Here is a 26702-nt window from a genome sequence, read left to right as displayed (position 1 = left end):
TCAACATCCTAGCAATGAGGGATGGGCAACCAAAATTCTACAAAATATCTAACCAAACTATCTACTCAGTACCTGAGCAGGTCCACAGGCAATTCCAACTATGTGTTTGGTATCCAGTCCTGGCAGTGCAGCAGGTTCTGGTTTGGTCACACGCAAGGTGTCAAAGTGCTGACACTGGTCGTTGCTGCCCCAGCTATGGACCTCACTGTCCTCAGTCAGAGCCAGGCAGTGGGTGGAGCCTGCAGCCACATCAATTACCTTCTTCCCTAAGAGGAAAGATACAACACAGCTTCACACCTGACTTCTGTTGTAGATCATTCAGGTCAGAAGGTATTTAATGTCAACTTCTAAAGGATAATTCATTGCTTTAATACTATGCATAATTCATCTGCTTCATGTATGTTATTAAAACCCTTGTTATGGTTTACTAGCTACAATTTATTAAGACCTACAGCCTGAAAATTAAACAATGTTAAGGTATGAAAAGGATCTGTTACTTTTTTTTTTTAATGTTTATTTATTTTTGAGAGAGAAAGGGCCTGAGTGGCAGAGGGGCAGAGAGAGGGAGACACAGAATCCAAAGCAGGCTCTAGGCTCTGAGCTATCAGCACAGAGCCCAACACAGGGCTCAAACACACAAACTGCGAGATCCTGACCTGAGCCACAGTTGGACACTCAACTGACTGAGCCACCCAGGCACCCCAGAGCTGTTATTTTTTTCTCCATATTCAGTTTTTCATTCAGAAAGAGATAAGTGTATTTTTAATTAATCATTAAATCGTATTCTCCTGTCCCAAGATATAATCATGCAAAGTATATCTTTTTTCCTTTCTATTTTTAGAACATTTTAGGATCACAGCAAAATTGAGGAAAAATGCAGAGATTTCCCATATACTCTCCACCCCATGTATAGCCTCCCCTATTATCAAGTATTCACTTTTATTTGCATGTGAATGTTTAATTGTTCCAACACCATTTGTTGAAAAACTCACCTTTGCTTCATTGTATTGCCCTGGCTCCCTTCTCAAAGATCAATTAACTATATTTATGTGGGTCTATTTCTGAGCTCTCTACTTTGTTTCAATGATCAATTTGTCTATACTGTAATCAATGTCATACTGTCCTGATTACTGTAGCTTTATATTAAGTTTTGAAGCTGCATAGTGTCAGTCCTCCAACCTGTTCTTGTCCTTCAATACTGTGTTAGCTATTCTAGATCTGTTGCCTCTCCACATAAAACTTAGAATCAGTCTGTCAATACCAATACAATAACTTGCTCAGATTTTGATGGAGATTGCATTAAATCTATAGATCAAGCTGGAAAGAACTGACAATATTCAGTCTTCCTATCCATGAACAAAGAATATCTCTCAATTTATTAGTTCTCCTTTGATTTCATTCATCAGTTACATAGTTTTCCTCATATGGCTCTTGTGCTTACTTTGTCAGAGTTATACCTATTTATTTCATTTCCTTACTACTAATGTGAATGATATTATGTATTTATTTCAAATTCTACTTCTTAATTGTTGACATATAAAAAAACAAGACTTTGGTATATTAACTTTGTATCCTACAACTCTGCTATAACCATTTATTACTTCCAGCTTTTTTGTTAATTCTTTCAGATATTCTACATAAACTTTTATGTCATCTGTGAACAGTTTTATTTCTTCCTTCTCAATCTGCATTCCTTTACTATCCTTTCATTGTCTTACTGCATTAGCTAGAACTTCCAGCATGGTTCTGAAAAGAGATGATGGTGAGATGAGACATCTTTTCCTTGTACCTGATCTTAGTGGGAAGGATTCAAGTTTCTTACCATTAAGTATAATGTTAGCTGTAGGATTTTTATAGATATTCTTTATTAAGTTAAGGAAGTTCTCTCCATTCCTGGTTTATTGAGAGTTTTTAGTAGGAATAGGCATTGAATTTTATCAAATGTTTTTTTCTGCATCTATTGATATGATCATGTGATTTTTCTTATCCCTCTCTTGATTTGATGGATTACATTGACTTTTGGATGCTGAATTAGCCAATCTTGCATATGCAGAATAAACTCAACTTAGTGGTGATATATAATTCTTTCTATACATTGTTGAATTTGATTTGTTAATATTTCATTGAAGATTTTTGCATCTATATTCATGAGAGATGTTGGTCTGTAATTTTTTTATAATGTCTTTGTCTGGCTTTGATATTAGGGTGGTGCTGGCCTCACAGAATGAGTTAATAAGTATTCCCTTTGCTTCTCTCCTCTGAAACAGAGATTATAGAGAATTGGTATAATTTCTCCCTTCTTCCTTAAATGCTTGGTAGAATTCACCAGTAAACCCATCTGGGCCTCACGCTTTCTGAAAGTTATCAATTATTGACTCAATTTAATAGATATAGGCCGATTCAGTTTGTCTATTTCTTCTTGTATGAGTTTTGGCAAATTGTGTCTTTTAAAGAATTGGTTCATTTCATCTACATTACAAAATATGGGGGCATAGAGTTGTTCTTAGTATTCCTTTATCATCTTTATAAAGTTCAAAGGATCTGTAGTATGTCTTCTCTCTCATTTCTCATCATACAGTGTTTGCCTTTCTCTGTCTGACCTATTTACTTAGCATAATGCCCTCAAGGTCCATCCATGTTAACACAAATGGAAGAATTACCTTCTTTTCTGTGGCTGAATAATATTCCATTATACTGCATTTTCTTTATCCACTCATCTATCAATGGACACTTAGGTTGTTTCCATATCTTAGTTACTATGAATAATGCTGCAATGAACAGGAGGATGCAGAAAGCTTTTTGAGTTAGCATATTTATTTCCTTCAGATAAATACTCAGAAGTGGAACAGGTGGATCACATGGTAGTTGGTTTTTTTGTTTGTTTAATTTTTGAAAAGCCTCCTTACTGTTTTCCACAGTGGCTGTACCAATTTACATTCCCATCAACAGTGCACAAGTTTCTTTTCCTTCACATCCTCACCAACACTAGTTATTTCTTATCTTTTTGATAATAGCCATTCAAACAGGTATGAGGTGATATCTCACTGTGGTTTTGATCTGCATTTACCCTGAAGATTACTGACATTGAGTACTCTTTCATATACCTGATGGCTATCTATAAGCCACCTTTGGAAAAATGTCTACTCAGATCCTCTGCCCAATTTTTCAACAAATTGGTTTTGGAGCAGGTTTTGTTTTGTTTTGTTGCTATTGAATTGTATGAGTCCTTTATATATTTTGGATATTAATCCTTTATCCCATATATGATTTACAAATATTTCCCCCATTCTGTAGGTTGCCTTTTCATTTTGTTGATGGTTTCCTTTCCTGAACACAAAGATTACTAACTTTAGATCTTTCTTCTTTTATAATACATGAATTCAGTGCTATAAATATCTTTCTAAGCACTGCTTTCACAGCATCCCACAAATTTTGGTAAGTTGTTTTCATTTTCATTTAGTTCAAAATATTTTAAAATTTCTCTTGAGAGTTTTTTGTTTGACCATGTGTTATTTGGAAGTTTAGTGTTTATTTTTTAATATTTGTTTAATGTTTATCTATTTTTGAGAGAAACAGTGTGTGAGTATGCACAAGCAGGAGAGAGAGAGGAAGACAGAGAATCCCAAATGGGCTATGAGCTGACAGCAGACAGCCCAATGTGGGGCTGGAGCCCACAAACCGTGAGATCATGACCTGAGCCAGTCAGATGCTTAACTGACTTAGCAACCCCGGCACCCTGGAAGTTTATCTCCATGTACTTGGGGATATTTCAGCTATCTTTTATTGATTTTTAGTTTAATTATATTGTAGTCTGACAGCAGACATTGTTTGATCTCCCTTCTTTTAAATATGTTAAGGGGTGTTTTATAGCCCACATTGTGGGCTATCCTGATGAATATCAAAGTACCCTCTTCATTAAGGAAGTTTTCTAAGACAAAAATCTCTTTTTTCTAAAGTCAAATAATACATTTTTCCTATTTAAACAGTGTTATCCAAGTATTATATTTTTGCTTAATAGTAAGTCTAACATGACCAGCACAAGTAATGTCTTCAGAAATGTCAACATAAAAAATAATTCAGCTGCAAAATTCTACTAGAGTAAGGAGAACAATTCTAAGAGCCTATGATAAATTGACAACAACCAAAATGTACCAAAAATTATTTAAATATTTTCATGATAAGCTCTCTCTGTATCTAATAAATGTTGCTGAGGAAGCATATTTCCTTAGCTAAATGAAAAAAATATAAACAAGAAAGGCTAACAAAATTTAAACATAGCTCCATAATATAAACCAACTGTATTACCCTACAACTTATCTCAGAAACTTAGAAAATAATAGACACCATAAAACCTTGTCATCAGGAAAGAAACTAGCAAGTCCTATGTAAAAGTCTCCCTTTAAACTCCCTTGACAAAAAAGCAAAAACATAAAGTAGGATCCAGCACAGAGATCCAACAAACTTCATCCTTCATGCCAAACACAGGCCAAGGGTTGTTTCTATGAATAAAGCCGTTAACATAGCCAGGACCATTTGTTTACATATTGTCCATGGCTACTTTTGGGGTACAAAAGCAGAAAAAGAGTAGTTGAGACATACAGTGTATGGTACTCAAAGCTAAAATACTTATGGTCTAGTTCCTTTAGGAAAACAGTCTGCTCACCCCTTAGATAAAGCACTACAAGCCCCACCTGATAAACCTATCACCAACCTCTCCCACACTTCAGAAGGCACCTGCAAAGCACACCTACATGCCTGGGCTCCCATTCTATCTAGAATGCATGCTAGATGCCCTTGAAACCAAATAAGCAGGATTCACCTATCAAGGATAATTTCAAATGAGACCACTCTAGGCACACCAATCCTATCTCCTCCCACTGTGCCCCCACAGCACTATATACACCCGTCATCTTAGCAATGTCTACAGTATAACTACAGGTGACCTCACCAACGAAGTTAATCTCACTAAGGCCAGCTTACATAGTGATGAATAGATGCCTGGCACCAATATTTGTAAAACTGAACGAATTTCAAAATAAATCTGGTGAGAATAATTCTACACCATTTTTAAATAGAAACAAAACCATTTTCCATTTACAATCTATACCTATAAAAATGTGGGTAAAAGCCTTCTAATGATGAGTTAATTCGTGAAATAGTAGGTAAATAAAGGAAAGACCTACAAACTTTAAAAGATTACTAAAGAAAAAGCTTCAAAAGGTTTTAAAAGTTTTCATTTTGCACTTACCTTGCAAGCCTTCCAAGAGTTTGGGATAACGAACATGTTCCTCTGTTCCATGCCCTAGTCTCTGATTGTCACCTTTTCCCCATGAATAAACCTGGCCATCTTTCGTCAAAGCGATAGAAAACTGACTTCCACATCGGACTTTCACAACATCCAAGTCTTGAAGCTTTTCAATAAGCTTTGGTGTTTTGCAGCCGTCACTACCACCTCTGCCCAATTTTCCATAGTCACCATCTCCCCAAGACCACACCTGACCTAAAAAATACAAATATATTTAAGTAAAAATAACTGTACATCTTAATGCAACTTCTAAGTGGCTGAAAATACTCAATATAACCAATAACATAAATCTAGACTTATATATATAGTATATTAACTATAATAACAATAACCAGGTGACCGCTTACCAAATGAAATCTAGTTTATACTTCAGGTTGATATAGAAGCAATAGGAAAAGGAAAGCTGGGTGTGGTTTTTGTTTTTGTTTTTAGCTAAAAGAATAATAAAGTCCTGACTCTTCCTAGTTTGTGCTCAATGACTGGGTTCAGTTCAACCAAGTAGTGAAAACAGAACAAAAGACCCACTGCCTCTATAAAATACTATAACTGGACCCATTGAACATAGCTGTAGTTCCCTGACCACTCTCTCTCAAGTCTGCCTGCACACTGTTCCTGTCATGCTGACCACAAGTCAACTGCAGGACGGCATTTCTTTCTAATAATGTTTGTGAGTATAATCTAATTAAATATTATATAAAGCAATAAATTACAAAAATGTGTTTGTTTTATATTTACTCTGATAATTTGCAAAAAGTCAATAAATATGAATTATTAAAAAAGAAACCTGCTAAATGAGGTGCAGGTGAAAACTGTAGAAAAGAAATGAGAAGAAATATAAAAGAAGAAATTACATCGCTCCGTAAGTGACTAAGTTTTTTTTTTCTTTTTTTTTTTTTAAAGAGAGAGCACACGAGCAGGGAAGAGAGGTAGGAGAGGATGAGGGGAAGAGAGACACAGAGAGAGAGAGAGACACAGAATCTTAAGCACGCTCCACACTCAGTGCAGAGCTCAATTTCACAACCATGAGATTGTGACCTGAACCAAAATCAAGAGTCGGACAATCAACCGACTGAGCCACCCAGACACTCCTCCATTCTGTTTTAAATAATCTAAAGATCAGCAAATTTTTAAAAATATTTTTTAATGTTTATTTATTTATTTTGAGAGAGAGAGCAAGGGAGGGGCAGAGAGAGGGAGAGAGAGAATCCCAAGCAGACTCCACACTGCCAGCACAGAGCTCGATGCAGGGCTCAATCCCACAAACCGTGAAATCATGACGTAAGCCAAAATCAAGAGTCGAATGCTTAACTAGCTGAACAACCTAGGCGCCCCAGCAAACTTTTTGTTAGAGCTCAGAAGGTAAGTATTTTTAGGCTTTGTGGGCAATGTGGTCTCTGTTACAATTATCTAATTGTTCCCCTGTCATAGGAAAGCAGCCACAGATAATACATAAGCAAGGTGGCATTCCAATATCAGTCTATTTGCAAAAACAGTCAATCCCTGATCTAAAACTGTATATGATACACTAGCAGGTGGTCAGTGAAAGAAACATAGCAATGTTCAACTCAGCAGACCCATACACAATTATCAAAGAATGTGCATATACTACATGCCTTGCAAAATGCCTGTTGTTCACATAGCCCAGCCCACAATTCCCACTTTCTCCAATTTTTTTCAGTGAGCCTGTCATCCAGGACCAGACTGATCAGACAAGCAGGCTTCTACTATACCAGTCTTCTCAAAGAATAGTAACATACCAGGGACATTTCCCTTTATAACACCCACACCAAAGAAACACCAGTGGGAGGTAAACAGTATGCACAGTTTCCAATCAAGGCAATTTAGTCAACACTTTACACAGTTTTACTTATGTAGCAGTTTCACACTAAGAATTCAAGAACAAGCCCTAATAAGGCTTACTTAAGAAAAAACTTCCTTGTTAAGAGTTTTATAACATATTATCAATCACTCAACAATGGACACTTAAAAACAAGACGTCAAACTGAAAGCTTCATGCTAGAAGAGAACTTTCAGATGACTGATGAGACCATTCTTCTCTAAGACTCACAGAAGCAGAAGAAAGATGACTCTATGCCTATCCTTTAGTGGGAATAGGTGTGGGGCGGGGAGGGGCCCTATGTGGACATGAAGATGACTGAAATTATTTTTGTCCTCTTACTAAAGAAATTCCCAGAAGTAAGTCAATTCCCAATCTGCCATTCAACTTCTGCAGGAGAGGGCAGACAGGCTCCCCAGCTGATTTTGACAGATCACCACAATTCTGAAGACAGACCCTCACAACATTAACAAATACCAGTTTAAAATATCAATCTAATTCTAACCGTTAAACATAATAAATATACGCTCAAAAAAAGCAAAATGAGTACAGTCTCACTAATGAAGACAAATACAAAAGTAAAATCAAAAACAAGCCAACAATGTAGCTTCGTACTCTGAATCTACACAGACAAAAGCAGGATTCACCACAGGGAATCAAAGATAGCTAGACATTAAGAAACATAATAACCAGAAACAATTCATAATGTCAATTATCCTACTGTAACTCTCATTTTATATTAAAAAAATAAAATCCCCAGGGGTGCCTGGGTACCTTAGCCAGTTGAGCATACGACTTCACCTTAGGTCACAGTCTCCCAGTTCGTGAGTTCGAGCCCCGCATCAGGCTCTGGGCTAACAGCTCAGAGCCTGGAGCCTGCTTGGGAATCTGTATCTCTCTCTCTTTCTCTCTCTCTCCCCCACCTCTACTCATGGTCTGCCTTTCTCTGTCTCTCAGAAATAAATAAGGTTTTCCCAAACAAACAAAAACTGAAGGAATTCATCACCACTAAACCAGCCCTACAAGAGATCCTAAGGGGGATTCTGTGAGTGAAATGTTGCAAAGACCACAAAGTACCAGAGACATCACTGCAAGCATGAAACCCACACACATCACAATGACTCTAAACCCGTATCTTTCAATAACACTGAATGTAAATGGACTAAATGCTCCAACCAAAAGACATAGGGTATCAGAATGGATAATGAAACAAGACCCATCTATTCTCTGTCTACAAGAGACTCATTTTAGACCTGAGGACACCTTCAGATTGAAAGTGAGGGGATGGGGAATTATCTGTCATGCTACTGGAAGTCAAAAGAAAGCTGGAGTAGCCATACTTATATCAGACAAACTAGACTTTAAATTAAAGGCTGTAACAAGAGATGAAGAAGGGCATTATGTAATAATTACGGGGTCTATCCATCAGGAAGAACTAACGATTATAAATGTCTATGCGCCGAATACGGGAGCCCCCAAATATATAAAACAGTTAATCACAAACATAAGCAACCTTATTGATAAGAATGTGGTAATTGCAGGGGACTTTAATACCCCACTTACAGGAATGGAGAGATCATGTAGACACAGGATCAATAAAGAAACAAGGGCCCTGAATGAGACATTGGATCAGATGGACTTGACAGATATATTTAGAACTCTGCATCCCAAAGCAACAGAATATACTTTCTTCTCGAGTGCGCATGGAACATTCTCCAAGATAGATCACATACTGACTGGGTCACAAAACAGCCCTTCATAAGTATAAAGGAAGTGAGATCATACCATGCACACTTTCAGACCACAGTGCTATGAAAGTTGAAATCAACCACAGGAAAAAGCCTGGAAAACCTCCAAAAGCATGGAGGTTAAAGAACACCCGACTAAAGAATGGGTCAACCAGGCACTTAGAGAAGAAATTTAAAAATATATGGAAACAAATCAAAATGAAAATACAACAGTCCAAACGCTTTGGGATGCAGCAAAGGCAGTCCTGAGAGGAAGATACATTGCAATCCAGGCCTATCTCAAGAAACAAGAAAAATCCCAAATACAAAATCTAACAGCACACCTAAAGGAAATAGAAGCAGAACAGCAAAGACACCCCAAACCCAGCAGAAGAAGAGAAATAATAATGATCAGAGCAGAAATAAACAATATAGAATCTAAAAAAAAAACTGTAGAGCAGATCAATGAAACCAAGAGTTGTTTTTTTGAAAAATAAACAAAATTGATAAACCTGTAGCCAGGCTTCTCACAAAGAAAAGGGACAGGACCCAAATAGATAAAGTCATGAATGCAAATGGAATTAGTACAACCAATCCCTCAGAAATACAAGCAATTATCGGGGAATACTATGAAAAATTATATGCCAACAAACTGGACAACCTGGAAGAAATGGACACATTCCTAAGCACCCACACACTTCCAAAACTCAAACAGGAAGAAATAGAAAACTTGAACAGACCCATAACCAGCGAAAAAATTGAATCAGTTATCAAAAACCTCCCAACAAATAAGAGCCCAGGACCAGATGGCTTCCCAGGGGAATTCTACCAAACATTTACAGCAGAGGTAATACCTATCCTTCTCAAGCTGTTCCAAAAAATAGAAAGGGAAGGAAAACTTCCAGACTCATTCTGTGAAGCCAGCATTACTTTGATTCCCAAACCAGACAGAGACCCAGCAAAAAAAGAGAACTACAGGCCAATATCCCTGATGAATATGGACACAAAAATTCTCAATCAGATACTAGCAAATCGAATTCAACAGCATATAAAAAGAATTATACACCATGATCAAGTGGGATTCATTCCTGGGCTGCAGGGCTGGTTCAACACTCACAAATCAATCAACGTGATACATCACATTAATAAAAGAAAAGATAAGAACCATATGATCCTGTCAATCGATGCAGAAAAAGCATTTGACCGAGTTCAGCATCCTCATCCTTTCTTAATAAAAACCCTCGAGAAAGTCGGGATAGAAGGAACATACTTAAACATCATAAAAGCCATTTATGAAAAGCCCACAGCTAATATCATCCTCAATGGGGGAAAACTGACAGCTTTCCCCCTGAGACCAGGAACACGACAGGGATGTCCACTCTCACCGCTGCTGTTTCACATAGTGTTGGAAGTGCTAGCATCAGCAATCAGACTGCAAAAGGAAACCAAAGGCATCAAAATTGGCAAAGATGAAGTCAAGCTTTCGCTTTTTGCAGATGACATGATATTATACATGGAAAACCCGACAGACTCCACCAAAAGTCTCCTAGAACTGATACATGAATTCAGCAAAGTCACAGGATGCAAAATTAATGTACAGAAATCAGCTGCATTCTTATACACTAATAATGAAGCAACAGAAAGCCAAAGAAACTGACCCCATTCACAATTGCGCCAAGAATCATAAAATACCTAGGAATAAACCTAACCAAAGATGTAAAAGATCTGTGTGCTGAAAACTATAGAAAGCCTTATGAAGGAAATCGAAGAAGATACAAGGAAATGGAAAAACATTCCGTGCTCATGGATTGGAAGAATAAATATTGCTAAAATGTCAATCCTACCCAAAGCTATCTACACATTCAATGCAATCCCAATCAAAATTGCACCAGCATTCTTCTTGAAGCTAGAACAAGCAATCCTAAAATTTGTATGGAACCACAAAAGACCCCGAATAGCCAAAGTAATATTGAAGAAGACGACGACCAAAGCGGGAGGCATCACAATCCCAAACTTTAGCCTCTACTACAAAGCTGCAGTCATCAAGACAGCATGGTATTGGCACAAAAACAGACACACAGACCAATGGAATAGAATAGAGACTCCAGAATTGGATCCACAAAAGTGTGGCCAACTAATCTTTGACAAAGCAGGGAAGAACATCCAATCAAAAAAAGACAGTCTCTTTAACAAATGGTGCTGGGAGAACTGGACAGCAACATGCCGAAGAATGAAACCAGACCACTTTCTTACACCATTCTCAAAAATAAACTCAAAATAGATGAAGGACCGGAATGTGAGACAGGAAACCATCAAAACCCTAGAGGAGAAAGCAGGAAAAGACCTCTCTGACCTCAGCCACGGCAATTTCTTACTTGACACATCTCCAAAGGCAAGGGAATTAAAAGCAAATATGAACTATTGGGACCTCATGAAGATAAAAAGCTTCTGCACTGCAAAGGAAACAATCAACAAAACTAAAAGGCAACTGACGGAATGGGAAAAGATATTTGCAAAGGACACATTGGACAAAGGGCTAGTATCCAAAATCTGTAAAGAACTCACTAAACTCCACACCCAAAAAACAAATAATCCAGTGAAGAAATGGGCAGAAAACATGAAGAGACACTTTTCTGAAGAAGACATCCAGATGGCCAACAGGCACATGAAAAGATGCTCAATGTCACTCCTCATCAGGGAAATGCAAATCAAAACCACACTCAGATACCGCCTCACGCCAGTCAGAGTAGCTAAAAGGAACAAACCAGGAGACTATAGATGCTGGCGAGGATGTGGAGAAACGGGAACCCTCTTGCACTGTTGGTGGGAATGCAAACTGGTGCAGCCGCTCTGGAAAACAGTGTGGAGGTTCCTCAAAAAATTAAAAATAGATCTACCCTATGACCCAGAAACAGCACTGCTAGGAATTTACCCACGGGATACAGGAGTGCTGATGCGTAGGGGCACTTGTATCCCAATGTTTATAGCAGCACTTTCAATAATAGCCAAATTATGGAAAGAGCCTAAATGTCCATCAACTGATGAATGGATAAAGAATTTGTGGTTTATATACACAATGGAATACCACTTGGCAATGAGAAAGAATGAAATCTGGCCTTTTGTAGCAACATGGATGGAACTGGAGAGTGTTATGCTAAGTGAAAAAAGTCATACAGAAAGACAGATACCGTATGTTTTCACTCTTTTGTGGATCCTGAGAAACTTAACAGAAGACTATGGGGGAAGGGAAGGAAAAAAAACAGAGAGGGAAGGAGGCAAACCATAAGACTCTTAAAAACTGAGAATAAACTGAGGGTTGATGGGGGGTGGGAGGGAGGGGAAAGTGGTATGGGCATTGAGGAGGGCACCTGTTGGGATGAGCACTGGGTGTTGTTTGGAAACCAATTTGACAATAAATTTCATATTTAAAAAAAATTTTTTTTAATAAAAAAAAAAATAAAATGCCCAAATAGTTAGGATGTAGCTGCTAATTAGCAGTTCTGGGCAACAGAAATTAAAAGTCTTATAACTTCTGGACCTCTGCCAAGGACCCAGAGGTGCATACCACTTAAAAATGGACAAAGGGGCAACCATATGAGGTGCACTCTACTCCAAAGCTTACTCCCTCTAGGAAAGCGGCACTCCTCATCCTGAGAACCTGCCCAGGGCAGCATGAGTACTGCATACCATTCTCTGTCACGGCCAGGGTTTGAGCGTCCCCGCTCCCGCATGCCACATCAATGACCTTCAATCCTTTAAGCCCAGCTACCAGCACTGGGATGGCCTCGTCTTCACTGGAGCCTTCAAACAGATAGGACTATCATTAATGTAAGTCCCTCCAAAGAGAAAACCTCCCACCACATGCTCGAGCCAGCTCACAGCAAATGTACCATGGCCTAGTCGGCCGTAGTTCCCTCGGCCCCAGGTGTACAGCTCCCCCTCGGCAGTGATGGCTGCACTATATGTGCTTCCACATGCGATGTGCACCACATGCTTCCCAGCCTGCTTTCCAGAGAAAGCAGAGATCACCTTAGGCTCTTCCAAAGGCCTGTGGAGAGAATGGGAACAAATATGAATGTCCTTCTAAGCATGTCCTATTAGTGTTAGCAAAGAAAATAACTATCAGAATAAACTATCAGAGTGCCAAGACAGTTTGGCCTTTCAGCTGTCTTATGAAATAATTAAGGAACACAGAATTCAAACACGTAACATTTCCATGATTGTGTGTTAATTGGGTGCCCAATGCCAAGCATGACATCCAGCAGTAATATCAAAACAGTGTTAAAGACTCATACAATCAAGTCCAGAGCAGCTTTGTTCACAATGGTCCAAAACAGTGGCCCATCCATAAACAGATCACTCAGCAACAGGGACAAAGCAAGTACTGACACGCCCAACAACTTGGCTGAAGCTTAGGAACTCTGCTAAGTGAAGGGGCCAGAAACAAAATACCATATAGTGACAGAGGGCAGACCAGTGGTTGACAGGAACTGGAGGTAGAGAGCAGGAGTTGACTGCAAAGGATCCAAAGAAAATAGCAGGGGCAATGGAAATAATTTGTGTCTCAGTTATGGTGCATTTGCTGAAATTCATTAAACTGTTCTCTTAAAATTGATGGATTTGTAAACCTCATACAGATGGCTAAAATTTACACATTTGTTAAATAAATGAGGAGGGAATGAAGGAGCAAGGTTTACTAATCACACTCCAAATTATATTTTACAACTGAAAAGTAGGAGGCAGTAAGAATTCAGCAGATAGAGGCCTTACTAGTTGGCTCTTCACTTTCAAAACTAGAAAAATACCTTATGCTTTCAATCCATAACATGTTCACTGTGATTGTTAACACCTACTCTAGCCTCTCCAAAAACATGGTATACTAACTTTGTGACCCACTATTCTGCAAAATAAATAAATACACACAGAGGCAGGGGCACATACAGGCACAGGGAGAGATGAACAACCCTATTCTGATACCATTTCTCCCTCCTGTTCAGCTCAAGTTTCAATCTCCCAAAGTTTCTCTGCAACTCCTAGCATCTAGCACTTAACCTCAACTGAGTATTATTTTATTACAAGGTAGTTTTTTTTTTTGTAATTTAGTACAAATTACAACTAGCATACTGGAAGTAAAAACTAATGCCTCCACCCTGTATCTCCATCCTTTCAAATCCTATGAGCCCTGCCCATCTCATCCCTTTCAGTCCGAGAATAACAATTCTAAATTCTGTAGTTATCATTCCTTTGTTTCTCACCATCGTTTTACCACACTTGTCTGAATCCTGACAATACTGCCAAGTTTGGAATATTTCTGCTGAATGCTAACACTCAATACACATTGCTCAGCTTTTTTCATGGCTTGGGATTCTACCCAGGGATGTCCAACTCCATCCCATTGCAGTGAGAACAGGCCAGACTCCTCTCAACAGTGCTGTTCATGCCTCTGACCCCCTTCAAGTGCATCTTCAGTTTTAATCAAATGCCCAAGTTTTGCTCCACTAGGCTCCACTCAAACCAGCAATATATAAAAGTGTTCCCACCACTCTGTGGCAGCTATGGGTACTCTCCATTTTCACAACAATGCATTTAGAACAATCATTTTGTTTTATTCCTGGTCTCTCACAATAATCAAAAGCTTCTACAAAATAGGACATTAAGAAATATTTTTGTACCTATGAAAATGAAATGGCTCAAGGAAAGGAGGATCTTATCTGATAGAGACATGTTGAAGTGTTTGTGAATGAAGAAACAAGTAGCGTGGGATTTGCTTTAGAAAATTCCACAGTGTGAGGTGTGCCATGTATAGTTAAAACAGGAGTGACAAAAGCTGGAAGCATTCCATCTGAGAGAGAAGAACACGAAGGCCAACTGATGTCATCTTCTGTGCTGTGGGCAGAACTCCCATAGCATCACCCAGGGGCTGACACATCTTGATTGCTTTCTCCACCCTAGCCCTAAATGTCAGAGCAACTGGAACACCCATTCACACTCCTTTTCCACCCTATTTTGGATACAGTAACTCAAAAGAAGAGCAAGTCAATTACAAGAATGGGCCATACATACACAGTGTCCCCATGGCCCAACCGTCCTCCATCCCCACAGCCCCAGGAGTACACCTCTCCGGTGGCTGCCAGAGCCAGGTAGTGGTGACCATCAGAATGGGCAGCAATCTTTACAATGTTTCTGGAGGCAAGACCCTGGACCAGCTGTGGGGCCTAAAAGGGTAAAAATAGGAAGAAAATTAGTAAGCAGTCCAAGGACAATGAAAACAGCATGACTCTTCTCATGCATCTTATTTTATTTATTTATTTTTTTTTTTAATTTTTTTTTTTCAACGTTTATTTATTTTTGGGACAGAGAGAGACAGAGCATGAACAGGGGAGGGTCAGAGAGAGAGGGAGACACAGAATCGGAAGCAGGCTCCAGGCTCTGAGCCATCAGCCCAGAGCCCCACGCGGGGCTCAAACTCACGGACCGCAAGATCATGACCTGGCTGAAGTCGGACGCTTAACCGACTGCGCCACCCAGGCGCCCCAACATGCATCTTATTTTAACAAACGCTCCTGGAACTGAAAGAACATGAGCCTATGGAGACTGCCACCCAACTGTCTAGATGCCCTGCCCACTACCAACAGAAGAGTGGGCAGCCTCCAAGAGCTCTGTGACATTACTAGGCCACCTCCACACAATGAAAACTCAACAATGTAAGCACCTTTCTTTAATAGGAACATGTACTATCTGACAAGGCCCAATTTCCTCAGATTATCTGATACTGCCTCACCCCCAAAGTCAATTGAGTTTACACATGGAAAGTTAGTTTAAAAATGGGATTCATAATGGGCAATAAGTGTTACTATAAGGAGCTCCTGATCTTAACAATTAAGAAATTCTGCCCCAAGATTTTGGCAACAATTATGATTGAGATTATTAAATAAAACTAATAAAATACACTGAACAGAGGTTTCCAAATCTTCAGAAATCAAATGACTTAAAGACTAGACACCTCTGTAGCTCCTGTAGTAGAAAACCACCCACCAAGGAAAGCAATCTGGGCCCAGAACACCCACCAGTGTGTCACTGTTGTAGGCCTGCGTGTACACACGGCCATTCCTTGACAAGATCAGGAAGCGCTTCTCAGCACAGGCAATTTGCGTGACTCCCAGATTGGCAAGTCCTTCACACTGAATTGGACCAATCACATTGGCATAGTATTTCCATCCTATTAACCCCCATCCTATGACCTCTTGCAATGATCCCTGTAAGATAACAAAGTAAACATTTTGTTTAGAGTGGCAAGAAAATTTCTTTCTTAGTCAAAAAAACAATAATTTATGCTAAAAGTAACACTGAGATACTGTGGGATAAAAACAAAGCAAGTAAAGAAAGGAGATGATCCAAAACATCAAAATAACTCAAAACATCCCATATTACCTCAGTTAACAGGTAAGATCAAGCATATTTTTCCACAGCACTTCATCTTAACAGAGCCCATTAAAAAGTAATACAAGTAAAAAAAAAAAAAAAAAAAAAAAGTAATACAAGTAAACCTTAAACAAATGCTCAAACCATATCAGGTTACCATTTTTACCATAACAGGCAGAAACCTAAAAGCCTAAGCACAAGGCTGGCAGACAAGTATCCAACTGTTGGTGGGGATGAGAAGGATCAAGCTGTGTGTGAACAATTTTGTGATAATCGGCTAGTGTCCACCCACATCAGGTACATCACCACTGGTGCATGCATTTGCACGAACAAGAACAAATGTACGAGGTTGGTCATTGCAGCACTACTGGAATAGTACACTTCTGACCACACAGATTCCAACAAAAATATCATGATACAACCATACATGGAATACTGAGTTGCATTAAAATAAAGAGAGAGGCTTTGTTTATTGATAAACTCCTTGGTACAAACTGTGTAGTGACAAAAATAAGCTACAACATGCTACCACTAATATATTCATTTCAGAGAATACTGAAGGATATATAAGAGACTAGAAAAATGAAAAGTAGCAGGTGCAAAACCAGGTGGGTGGGGGGACAGGAAAATAACATTGTCTCTGCATTTAATTTTGATTTTTGAACCATGTGTATATAATTATTTGGAAAAAACAAATGACTATAAAATGAGATAAATACACATCCTGCTAAAAATAAAAGTTAGAAAAAACTGGATTCAAATCCAGGATTATTCTGTGTGACCCTGCCAAAATTCACTGCCACTCCAAATGGCAGTTTTCTCATCAATACAGTGGGGTAGTGTTGTGATGGTCAGATGCAACTGTGAATGTGAAGTCCTCAGGTGGCCCGCACTGGCAGGCTCTACACACAGGTAGATTAGTGTCATCAGTGCTCTGAGCAGCATTACAGACAGCCCATGTTCTGAGCTCCTAGTGTACAAAAAAATACGCTGGAATCTCCCTGAGGAAGGCAGGACAGCATGTGGTTGTTTGGATAAAGGAGAGTTCTCTGGAGCTATACCTCCTGAATCTGGAACCTGCAACACTGAATTGGGTCCTCAACCCATGTACACCTCAGCTTGCTCACCACTCACTCTGACCACTGACAATACCTTAAAATGTATACATGTTTACACTTGTACACCAGCAGAGTGTCTGGCTGGCTCAGTTAGTGGAGCATCCAACTCTTGATCCCAGGGTTGTGAGTTAAAGATCCACACTGGACATGGACCCTACTTCCAAAAAAAAAAAAAAAAAAAAAAAAAAAAGGCTGTAAGCCAGCTCCACCCCCAACACCAGAGAAAGTGGCACAGAATGAGAACCTACAGGTGCTAATGACTGTAGTACACACAAAGATACAAAGAATAAACACTGCTAGCGCAGGTACCTTATGAGATGTTGGCGAGCTACACAGAGGTGGCATACAGGGAGTAGCCAGGCGGTCTAAATGGGCCATGACAACAACTGCAGTTTGTTGTAAGTCAATGGCGAGCTCATTATCTTGTGGAAGAGTAAGGTATCTCAGAAAACTCTCGTTAGGGCTCAGAGGACCAGACAAAAGCTAGAGAAGAAAAGTAAACAAGCATCTTCAAAACGCTGGAAAAAATTCAAGTAACACAATTAGCCATTAACAACTCTTTATATTTTGGTATTCACAGTTGTGCATCATCTACTCCTCTTAGCCATCAGATGAGAAGTACCGCTGATGCACTGACCCTACACATCTACATATATACACACCTGCTGTAAAACTGCACACAGCAGTGCCTGCACATTTGCACATCCATCACGCATGTGCATACTCTACACAGGTCAATGACATGGTCCAGACATCCTGCAGGCTCCCCACCCCACTCCCCCACTCCCCCACCCCCCACCCCCCTGGCCCGGCCAATAGCCCTCAGAATGCAGAGGAAGCTTCCTAGGAACACAGCACTACACCTCAACCTGGCTTTACAAACTGAAAACCAAAGCCTAATGCCACCCACTCTGAAGGAAACCTAATGTTACTCGGACATTAACATTAAGTAAATCTAATTCTTCTTTTTTAAAAATTGTTTATTTATTTATTTTGAGAAAAAGAGAGAATGAGAGGGGAAGAAGGGCAGAGGGAGAGGGTGAGGGGGAGAAAGTGGGGGGGGAGGGAGGGGGAGAGAGAGAGACAGAGAGAGAGAGAGAGAGAGAGAGAGAGAGAGAGAGAGAGAATCCCAAGCAGGCCTCAGCTGTCAGCGCAGAGCCCAAACCAGGGCTCAATCCCATGAACTGTGAGATCATGACCTGAGCGAAAATCAAGAGTCAGGACACTTAACCAACTGAGTCACTCAAGCACCCCAAATCTAATTCTTCTAAAGGCAGAAAGCCTTATTACAATTAAAGACTGCCAAGTGATAGAAAATTAACTTTATAATGGAATGGCTGTCTTCCCCCACAAAAAAAGACCTACAAGATCAAACTTGTACTTCTAAAAAGAAGCAGTCCCAGGGGTTCAGACCCAGGACCCAGACAGGCCCTCCTCTGCTACCAGCCTTGTTTTCCTAGGACAAACACAGTGATGACTTAGGTGACACACTCCATGCATTGCCCTGCACAAAGAAAGGGCCAAAAAGTAAGCCACTATTTTCAATGCTCTTTTTATAATATGTATTTAAAAGTGGGTATGTCAGACTTAGCTCTGTGCTGCAGTACAGCTGGTGCTCGTTGAACTGTCTTCTCCATAAACAGTATATGGAGTAACATGGAAGAGAAGGACTACCAGACTTCTCAAGGCAGGTCAAAACAAATAAACATTAACCACTAGGCAACTACACGACCTCACGGTGGAGCACATCCTCAGAACCGAACACACACTCCATCCCACACCAGCTCAGCTTCAGCAACTTGTGCCGCCTCCCCATGTTATTACTGCAAGTGCCCATAAGGACCTGCTTGACTCTCTCACTTTGTTCTTGAAATATTGTCAGAATTTTTACCCATTTTCATGCCTCTACTAATTCTTTCATGGAAGTGAGCATGCCTTCTTTATATTTTCCACAGCATCTTAAACTCACTCTCCATCACAGCCAAAGCACAACATGACTGGTTACTGGGAACACACAGGTAATAATAAACCCACAAACACAAAGGGCTAAATGGCTCTAATCCAGCAGAAAGAAAACTACATGGTCAAAAAGCAGTAGAGGAATCTCTCTAAAAGTACAAGTTGATACATGTCAAGAAATACATTCTCCCTACTAAGTATACACAATCCAGAACACACACACACACAGATGCCATATGCTCAAGTGATATTCCACCGCATCAAATGAAACTCACCCCATGATATCCCACACCTGTCCTACATCTGACTCACTATTGTCATCACCAAATACACATTTTCCCCTAGAGACAACTACTGCCACAGACATGCACTCTGGTTTTGTTTATAAAAGTCTAACTCTTTTAGGATAACTGAATTAAGAAAGCTACTTAAAGGCAGCGGTTTTTTATGGTACTTACGTGAGTGTCACCTTCTGTATGAGGGGCATCTTTACTGCAGATGATACTCTGGAATCTTTGCAGTAAAGGGAGAAGAGGAGCACTGGTACCCTGGGCAGACCGCTCATTGTCAGTTTCCTGCGTCCCACTGTCCCACAATTGAAGCAACAACAGGATGGCAGATAACATTTGGCTGAAAGAGAAAATATCTTTATTATCTAGTAAAAACATATTAGCTTTTATTGCCATGGACTGTCAAAAATAAAAGCAGACAGCTAAATAAAATAGAAAAAATACTTTAGATTGAAAAGGAAACTAAAATAACGCCATGAAAACAATTCTTGGCAGTAAAATCACTTAATCAATGCCAAGATTTTAGCACAACATATCCACCTTCTGAGGATAAGAAATATAAAACCAGTTAAGAAGTTCCAACAGCACTTTCTAAAGAGAATTTCTAGGACCTTAAACTAATGGAATAAAAATCATTTGAAGAAAATTAAAAAGAAAAAAAAAGGAACAGGTCTTAGACTACAAAAGTTGAACATAAAACATGAAGTGAAGAGGAGCGCCTGGGTGGCTCAGTCAGTTAAGGTGCCAACTCTTGATTTTTGGCTCAGGTCACGATCTCACAATTTATGGGTTTGAGCACTACATTGGGCTCTGGACTAACGGTGCAGAGCTTGCTTGAAATTCTCTCTCCCCCTCTCTCTCTACTCTTCCCCTGCTTGCTCTCTAAAAAAATAAATAAACAAACTTTAAAAAAAAAAAAAAAAAAAAAGGGAAGTGAAGAAAACCTAAGTGTACCCAGGCTTGAAAGAAGAGAAAGTCCTGGGATACGGTTCTTTGATTATAGAACACCACACATTTTTATAAACACAAATGATTCAATGAAATGCCATAAAGTGAAACAGATGTTCAGATACAGAGGTGTTCCATGAAATGCTCCCAGCCGGCAGCACCCCTTACCTCAGTGTGCCTCTCTGCACAGCCAGCTCTAACAGAATGGCCAGAGCCAGGTGCTGGTCCTGCAGGGGGATGCTTCCTGGCCCTTTGGTACCAGGCGTTCCATGAACATCTCTGAAATGACAGCAGTGGATGCAAGACCAAAGTAACATGAGAACTTAAAGACAGCATGTATATTTTTAATATTTAGAATCAAGTTTCTGAGACTTACTACTCAAATTTAATCAGAGATTTTAAAGTATACAATTAACGAGGTGCCTGAGTTAAGCATCTGACTTCAGCTCAGATCATGATCTCCTGGCTTGTGAGTTCAAACCCCGCATCAGGCTCTGTGCTGACAGCTCAGAGCCTGGGGCCTGCTTCAGCTTCTGTCTCTGTCTCCCTCTGCCCTCCCCCACTCATGCAGTCTCTCTCTCTCTTAAATATAAACAGACATTAAAAAATTTTTAATAAAAAATAAAGTATACAATTAACTTAAAAAGATATGTTTTTATTAAAAGACTTCTGATACAAAAGATGACTACATTAGAAAACACATATTCCAGTTTCCACAGCATAAAATTATTTATATCATTATTCAAATCATGAGTAGAAACATGTTTAGATATGTTTCCACTTTCAGTGAAATCTAAGGCTATTAGAGTATCAACATCCCTCTATGAAAATGGAGAAAAATCAACTTCTAAAAGCACCTGAGACTCTAGACAAAATGTCTATGCTTATTTTTATCTTTTATCAAATAAATATTTTAACTTTTCCCCAATAACAAATGACAATTCTTCTGAACCCAAGATGGAGAACTGAGGGCTTTCTGACATCAACATTATAGCTGAATATTTGAAATTACAGTTGAACCCTGAACAACACGAGTTTGAACTGCACAAATTCACTTATATGCAGATTTTTTTTCAATACAGATATTGGAAAATTTTTTGGAGATTTGCAACAATTTGAAAAAACTCACAGATGAACCATGTAGCTTAGAAATACCAAAAAATTTAAGAAAAAGGTATTATTATAAAAATACAGTAAATAATACATACAACATAAAATACGCATTGATCCACTGTTCATGTTATCGGTCAGGCTTCTAGTCAACATGCTATTAGTTTAGTTTGGGGAAGTAAAATGTTACATGTGGATTTTTAACTGCGTGAATGGCTGGCACCTCTACCCCCTACATTGTTCAAGGATCAACTGTAATTCAAAGCCTATTTTCAGGGCCCCCAGCCCAAAACCTTGTCACAATGCCTATATCAGCTCTCTAGGGAGCCAAACTCACAGTCTGTTAGCACAGAGACCACAGGTGTCCTTGCACATTGGAAGGGGCAGAGCAGTGACCTCTTTTGACAAAGCAAATGAGAAAAGACTCACTTCTCCTCTAATTATGTCTTTGGCGTTGAATTACGTATTAAGTATATATACTTTTTCTTTTTAAAAACCTAAAAATTTAAAGTTAACAAAAATATATAACACCCAAGACCAGAGTTCAGGGTTTTCCTTATAGAAAATGATTCACATTCAAAAATTTTTTACACTAAAAAGAATAGATTGAGGTTTAAACATTTTGATCTTGAGTAGCTGTTTAGTACCATGTTGCCTATTAAGACAACACCCATCACTCAGAATGGTAGCATCCATATTCTCAGTGAAAGGCACCCAATAGGTGCTCACTTAATGAATGACTGATACCCAAATCATAAATACCTGAAAAAAAATACATTACAAAAATATTTTTCATTTTTCCATCTGATTCAATATGATAGCTTCCAGGGTCTAATCAGAATATCAAAAGCAAACATTTGAAAAGCTGAAAACCAAGATCCAGAATAACAGAGCTGAGGGCAGGCTGGAGACATACACACAAACCTGCTCTAAAGAGAAGGTGAGACAAGACTGAAACATGTTAGAACCATTCAGAGTTAAGATGTGAAAAGAAAGAACTCACCCTGTCACGACGGATCTAAGGAACTTGGCTGCTCTCTCTACCACCTCCAGCCACACAGAGGACACTGTGCTCTCATCAAAGAGCGAGGCCTCAGGCAGGGCTCTCAGGGCATCCAGGGACTCCTGCAATAGCTCGCTGCATAGATCCGCATCTTCACCTGGGCACACATGCATCAGAGGAGGCCATCCACTCCTCAGGCAGCACTGACAAGTAAAGCCCTCCCCACTCTCCCAGATGGTCCTCCAACCCCTCTGTGTGAGAAGATACCACTGTCACATTTTCAATCCCTCACTTTCCTCTCAATGAGATACTACAAGAACTCAAGAGATTAAAACTTAATACAGGTGCCCCAAAGTCAGTTCTTTATGTTATGACTCTCTCATGAGCAATTCTAACTTCTTGTCCTCCTAGAAAATAAATCAGCACTGATGTACTAACAGTGGTTTACCTGCGATATAAACACATACATGCTTTTTCTTATTTATTTTTTTTTTTTTAAAGAACAGACCTGAAAAGTCAAATAGACTGAAGCCTCTCATTCTACAAACAAGAAAAATGAGGCACACAGACTATATGGGATCAGCCCAAGGGCATGTGGTGGCAGAACTGAGAAGAGAACCCAAGTCTCCTGATGTGGTGAGGAAACCGAACGGACACTCTGGGCCCACATACCTGATCGCCATGCCCTGCGTAAAAAGGCAAAGGCAAAGGAGAGAGCTGCTCGGGATCCGACTCTCGCAAGTCCTTCCACTCCTTTGCCTGTGGGTCGGGAACTGCGGACAACACACATGGGAGTTGTGATAACTGGTCAGAGGACTGTGCAAATACTAAAATAAAATAAATAATATGGAAGGATTTGTACCAAAATGTGATCACTGAATTTCTTTAGACAGCAGGATCACAAGTGACTTTTAGTTTCATATTTAAAAACTTTTACCAAATGTTCTTTGTAAAGGAAGTTCCCTCTTTAAGGAAGGAAAAAAAAAGGCATTTACAGAGAATTTTAAATGACTTGCAGAAATTCTCACAAAATAATCTCAGAGAGCTGATATTATTAGTCAGGGAGACACACATGGTAAACAGAAAATCAACATATAAATACATAAATGGAGAGATTAAAGCTCATGTAGCAAAGAAAAGGCAGGTGAGGGCGTTGAGAGAACAATACGACAAATTCCCGGGACTGCACCTAGGGCTATGGAATCTGTATTTGCTTTGGCCCCTTTTAGGTCTATGTGCTGACCAGGAGTAGAGACTCCATGTACCTGTCCTATTCTCTTTCACCCTCATCTTGCTGAGTTTATCCTCTCCTGAATTTAGTGCTTATCATTCTCACATGTCTTTTTTAAGCTTTTTACTACTTCTGTATGTAAATTTAACAAGATATGCATATTTTTTAAAGTTATACAAATAGTATACCATGATATTCTAAAAAAAAAAAACTAGAATACAAAAAAAGTGTACAATATAAACTCAATCATGCAACTTTATACGGCTGAATATTTCTACTATGTATTATATTTTTCAAACTTACTATAATATTCTTTCACAATCAGGGGGAAATGCTATGAAAAATAGGTAATGATATGGAATGACCTTCCCAAGATACAATGTCAAGTAAAATTAGCAGTGAAGAACGTGTGGATCCCAGAGAGGCAGCTAGTATGCACATTCTGTGAATCCTGAATTCTATGAGGGAAGCTCATGAGGAGACACAAGAAACTGTAATTAGTGGCTGCCTCTAATGAGGGGACTGGGTGCCTAGGAGACAGGATTAAGGAGATTTAAACTTTATTTCTGAATGAGAAATATAAATATTACAAGATACATATGTATAATAATACACGTGGTCTTTAAAACGGGAAGTACACATGCTAAGTCTATTCTCCCTCTGGGAGAAAATTTCTCCAGGAAAAGCATGAAACTGGGGCTCCCCTCAGGTAATCATAATGGCCCCTGAGAAAGTGCCCAACAGTCCTCAATCTGCACAGTTTAAAAACTGCTAAATCTTCAATAAGTCACTCTCTATTTTACAGATACTCAAGGAAAAAAAAAGCAAATAGCTTAGACCCACTCCCATCCACACCAGTCAACAATCCAACCCATTGCTAATTCCACAAAAAAAGGTGAAATCCACCACTATTCAGTAAATTGAGAAATGAGGAAATCTACAAAAATTTAGAAGATATCATGACACATCTAACAGACTGGCTAAAACAAAGCAGCAACAAATTCAAACGCTGACAAGGCTATGGAGAAACTAAATCATTCATACATAGTTGATGAGACTATACAATTACACAGCTATTTTGGAAAGAGCGCAGCAATGACCTACAAACCTAAACATAAGACCCAACAATTGAACTCCAGGGCATTTATTCCAAAAAAATGAAACTGAGGTTCACACAAAAACCTGTCCACAAATATTCACAGCAGCTTTAATTCATAAAACTCAAAAACTGTAAATAACTTATGTCCTTCACTGGATGGTTAAACCAAATGAGGCACATCCATGTCACAGAATTTTACTATGCAATGATGATACATACAATTACTTGAAAGAATCTCAAGGAGGTAACCCTGATTGAAAAAAGCCAAGGTTACATAATAGACATGAAGAACACATTAGTGGCTGAAGAGGATAAGGCAAAGGGGAGGGAAAAGGAGGTGAATGTGGCTATAAAAAGGCTCCTTGTCCTGTACTCTAACTGTGGCAATAGTGAGAGAAATCCAAACCTGTGATAAAATTGTATGGAAACACAATGGACACATGCATGCACTGAGAACATGTAAAAAACTGAGTTGAAAACATGTAAAACTGAGGAAATATGAGTAAGAGAAGTAAACTGTATCAAAGTCAATATCCTCATTGTGATAGTATACCGCAGTTTTCCAAGTGGCTACCACTGGGGGGAAGTAGATGAAGGGTATAAGGAATCTGTACTATTTCTTACAACTCCATGTGAACCCATAATTATCTCAAAATATGTATTTTTTTTAATTTTAGGAATTTGCTTGCTTCAGTGAAAGACAGATTTCAATTAACCCACCAACTCTTATGTCACCACAAAGGAAAAAGCACAAAGAAAAATCAGTTGGGGTCTAAGACACTTCTGCATCTTAGAGAATTCATTTTCATTCAACAAACACACAGGAACACTTAAAAGGCTTAGAATCTATCATCCCCATATGCAGAACCCCTCCCTGATCAATGATCACTACAAAGACCACTCACTCTCCAGCCAAGAAAGAAAGAACTGTGCTGCTGGTTATCATCACATGGGCAGGAATCCTCCTCTGTCACTTGGTTTAATTTATCTTAAAACTACTATCAAATATAGGACATGTAATGTGGTTTGAACTAGATTTAAAAGGAAAAATACATGAAACATGATACATTTAGCAATTCTCGTCTCCCGGTAGCAAAATAAGGTTTCCCCCCTGCTTCTTTCTGCCCCTGTACATTCCATGTGCTCTCTAGGGAATAAAAATCAGTATTACAATCAAATAAAACCAATTCTTTTTACTACATAAAATATGAGTTAAATCTGGAAATCTTTTAGTCGATGCTTCTGAGAACAAAAGTGTGGTAGAAAGCTACATTTTGGGAAAAGAAAACTCTACACAAGCCTTAAGCATTCTAGTTACATCTGAGAACAATCTGCTGATGTACACCAGTATATTAAAAATCATATATCTGAAACATCTCTTATAATAAAAAAATAAGATGGGGCACCTGGGTGGTTCAGTCAGTTAAGCAACCGACTTTGGCTCAGGTCATGATCTCGTGTTTCACAAGCTGGAGCCCTGCGTCGGGTTCTGTGGTGACAGCTCAGAGCCTGGAGCCTGCTTCGGATTCTAGGTCTCCCCCTCTCTCTGCCCCTCCCTGCTTGTGCTCACTCTCTCTCTCTCCCTCTCTCAAAAATAAATAAACATTAAAAAAAAATTTGAAGAGTTAAAGAATAAGAAAATCACATTAGGAA

General features: G+C 39.1%; 1 protein-coding gene across 7 annotated transcripts in view; it reads right to left on the bottom strand.

Annotated features, from left to right (window-relative positions):
- Positions 1 to 26702, bottom strand: part of HERC2 (HECT and RLD domain containing E3 ubiquitin protein ligase 2) — a 268401-nt gene that overhangs the window by 181871 nt on the left and 59828 nt on the right. For 6 of the 7 annotated variants that reach the window (XM_086711321.1, XM_086711320.1, XM_086711319.1 and 3 more), the window contains 11 exons: positions 23392 to 23492; positions 22720 to 22876; positions 20775 to 20885; positions 19827 to 19998; positions 17719 to 17892; positions 15937 to 16125; positions 14933 to 15084; positions 12760 to 12917; positions 12557 to 12670; positions 5249 to 5500; positions 73 to 266 (listed from right to left, as the gene is read on the bottom strand). In XM_086711321.1, the coding sequence (XP_086567447.1) occupies positions 73 to 266; positions 5249 to 5500; positions 12557 to 12670; positions 12760 to 12917; positions 14933 to 15084; positions 15937 to 16125; positions 17719 to 17892; positions 19827 to 19998; positions 20775 to 20885; positions 22720 to 22876; positions 23392 to 23492 (1774 nt within the window). Of the gene's footprint in view, positions 1 to 72; positions 267 to 5248; positions 5501 to 12556; positions 12671 to 12759; positions 12918 to 14932; positions 15085 to 15936; positions 16126 to 17718; positions 17893 to 19826; positions 19999 to 20774; positions 20886 to 22719; positions 22877 to 23391; positions 23547 to 26702 lie in introns of all 7 variants that reach the window. The other variant, XM_086711325.1, reaches the window with a different exon arrangement.

This window comes from Puma concolor, chromosome B3, assembly GCF_028749965.1.
Source record: "Puma concolor isolate L17-30 chromosome B3, mPumCon1.1.hap2, whole genome shotgun sequence".
Classification (NCBI taxonomy): domain Eukaryota; kingdom Metazoa; phylum Chordata; class Mammalia; order Carnivora; family Felidae; genus Puma; species Puma concolor.
Note: the sequence above shows the minus strand (reverse complement) of the source record. Positions and strands in the feature narration are given on the sequence as shown.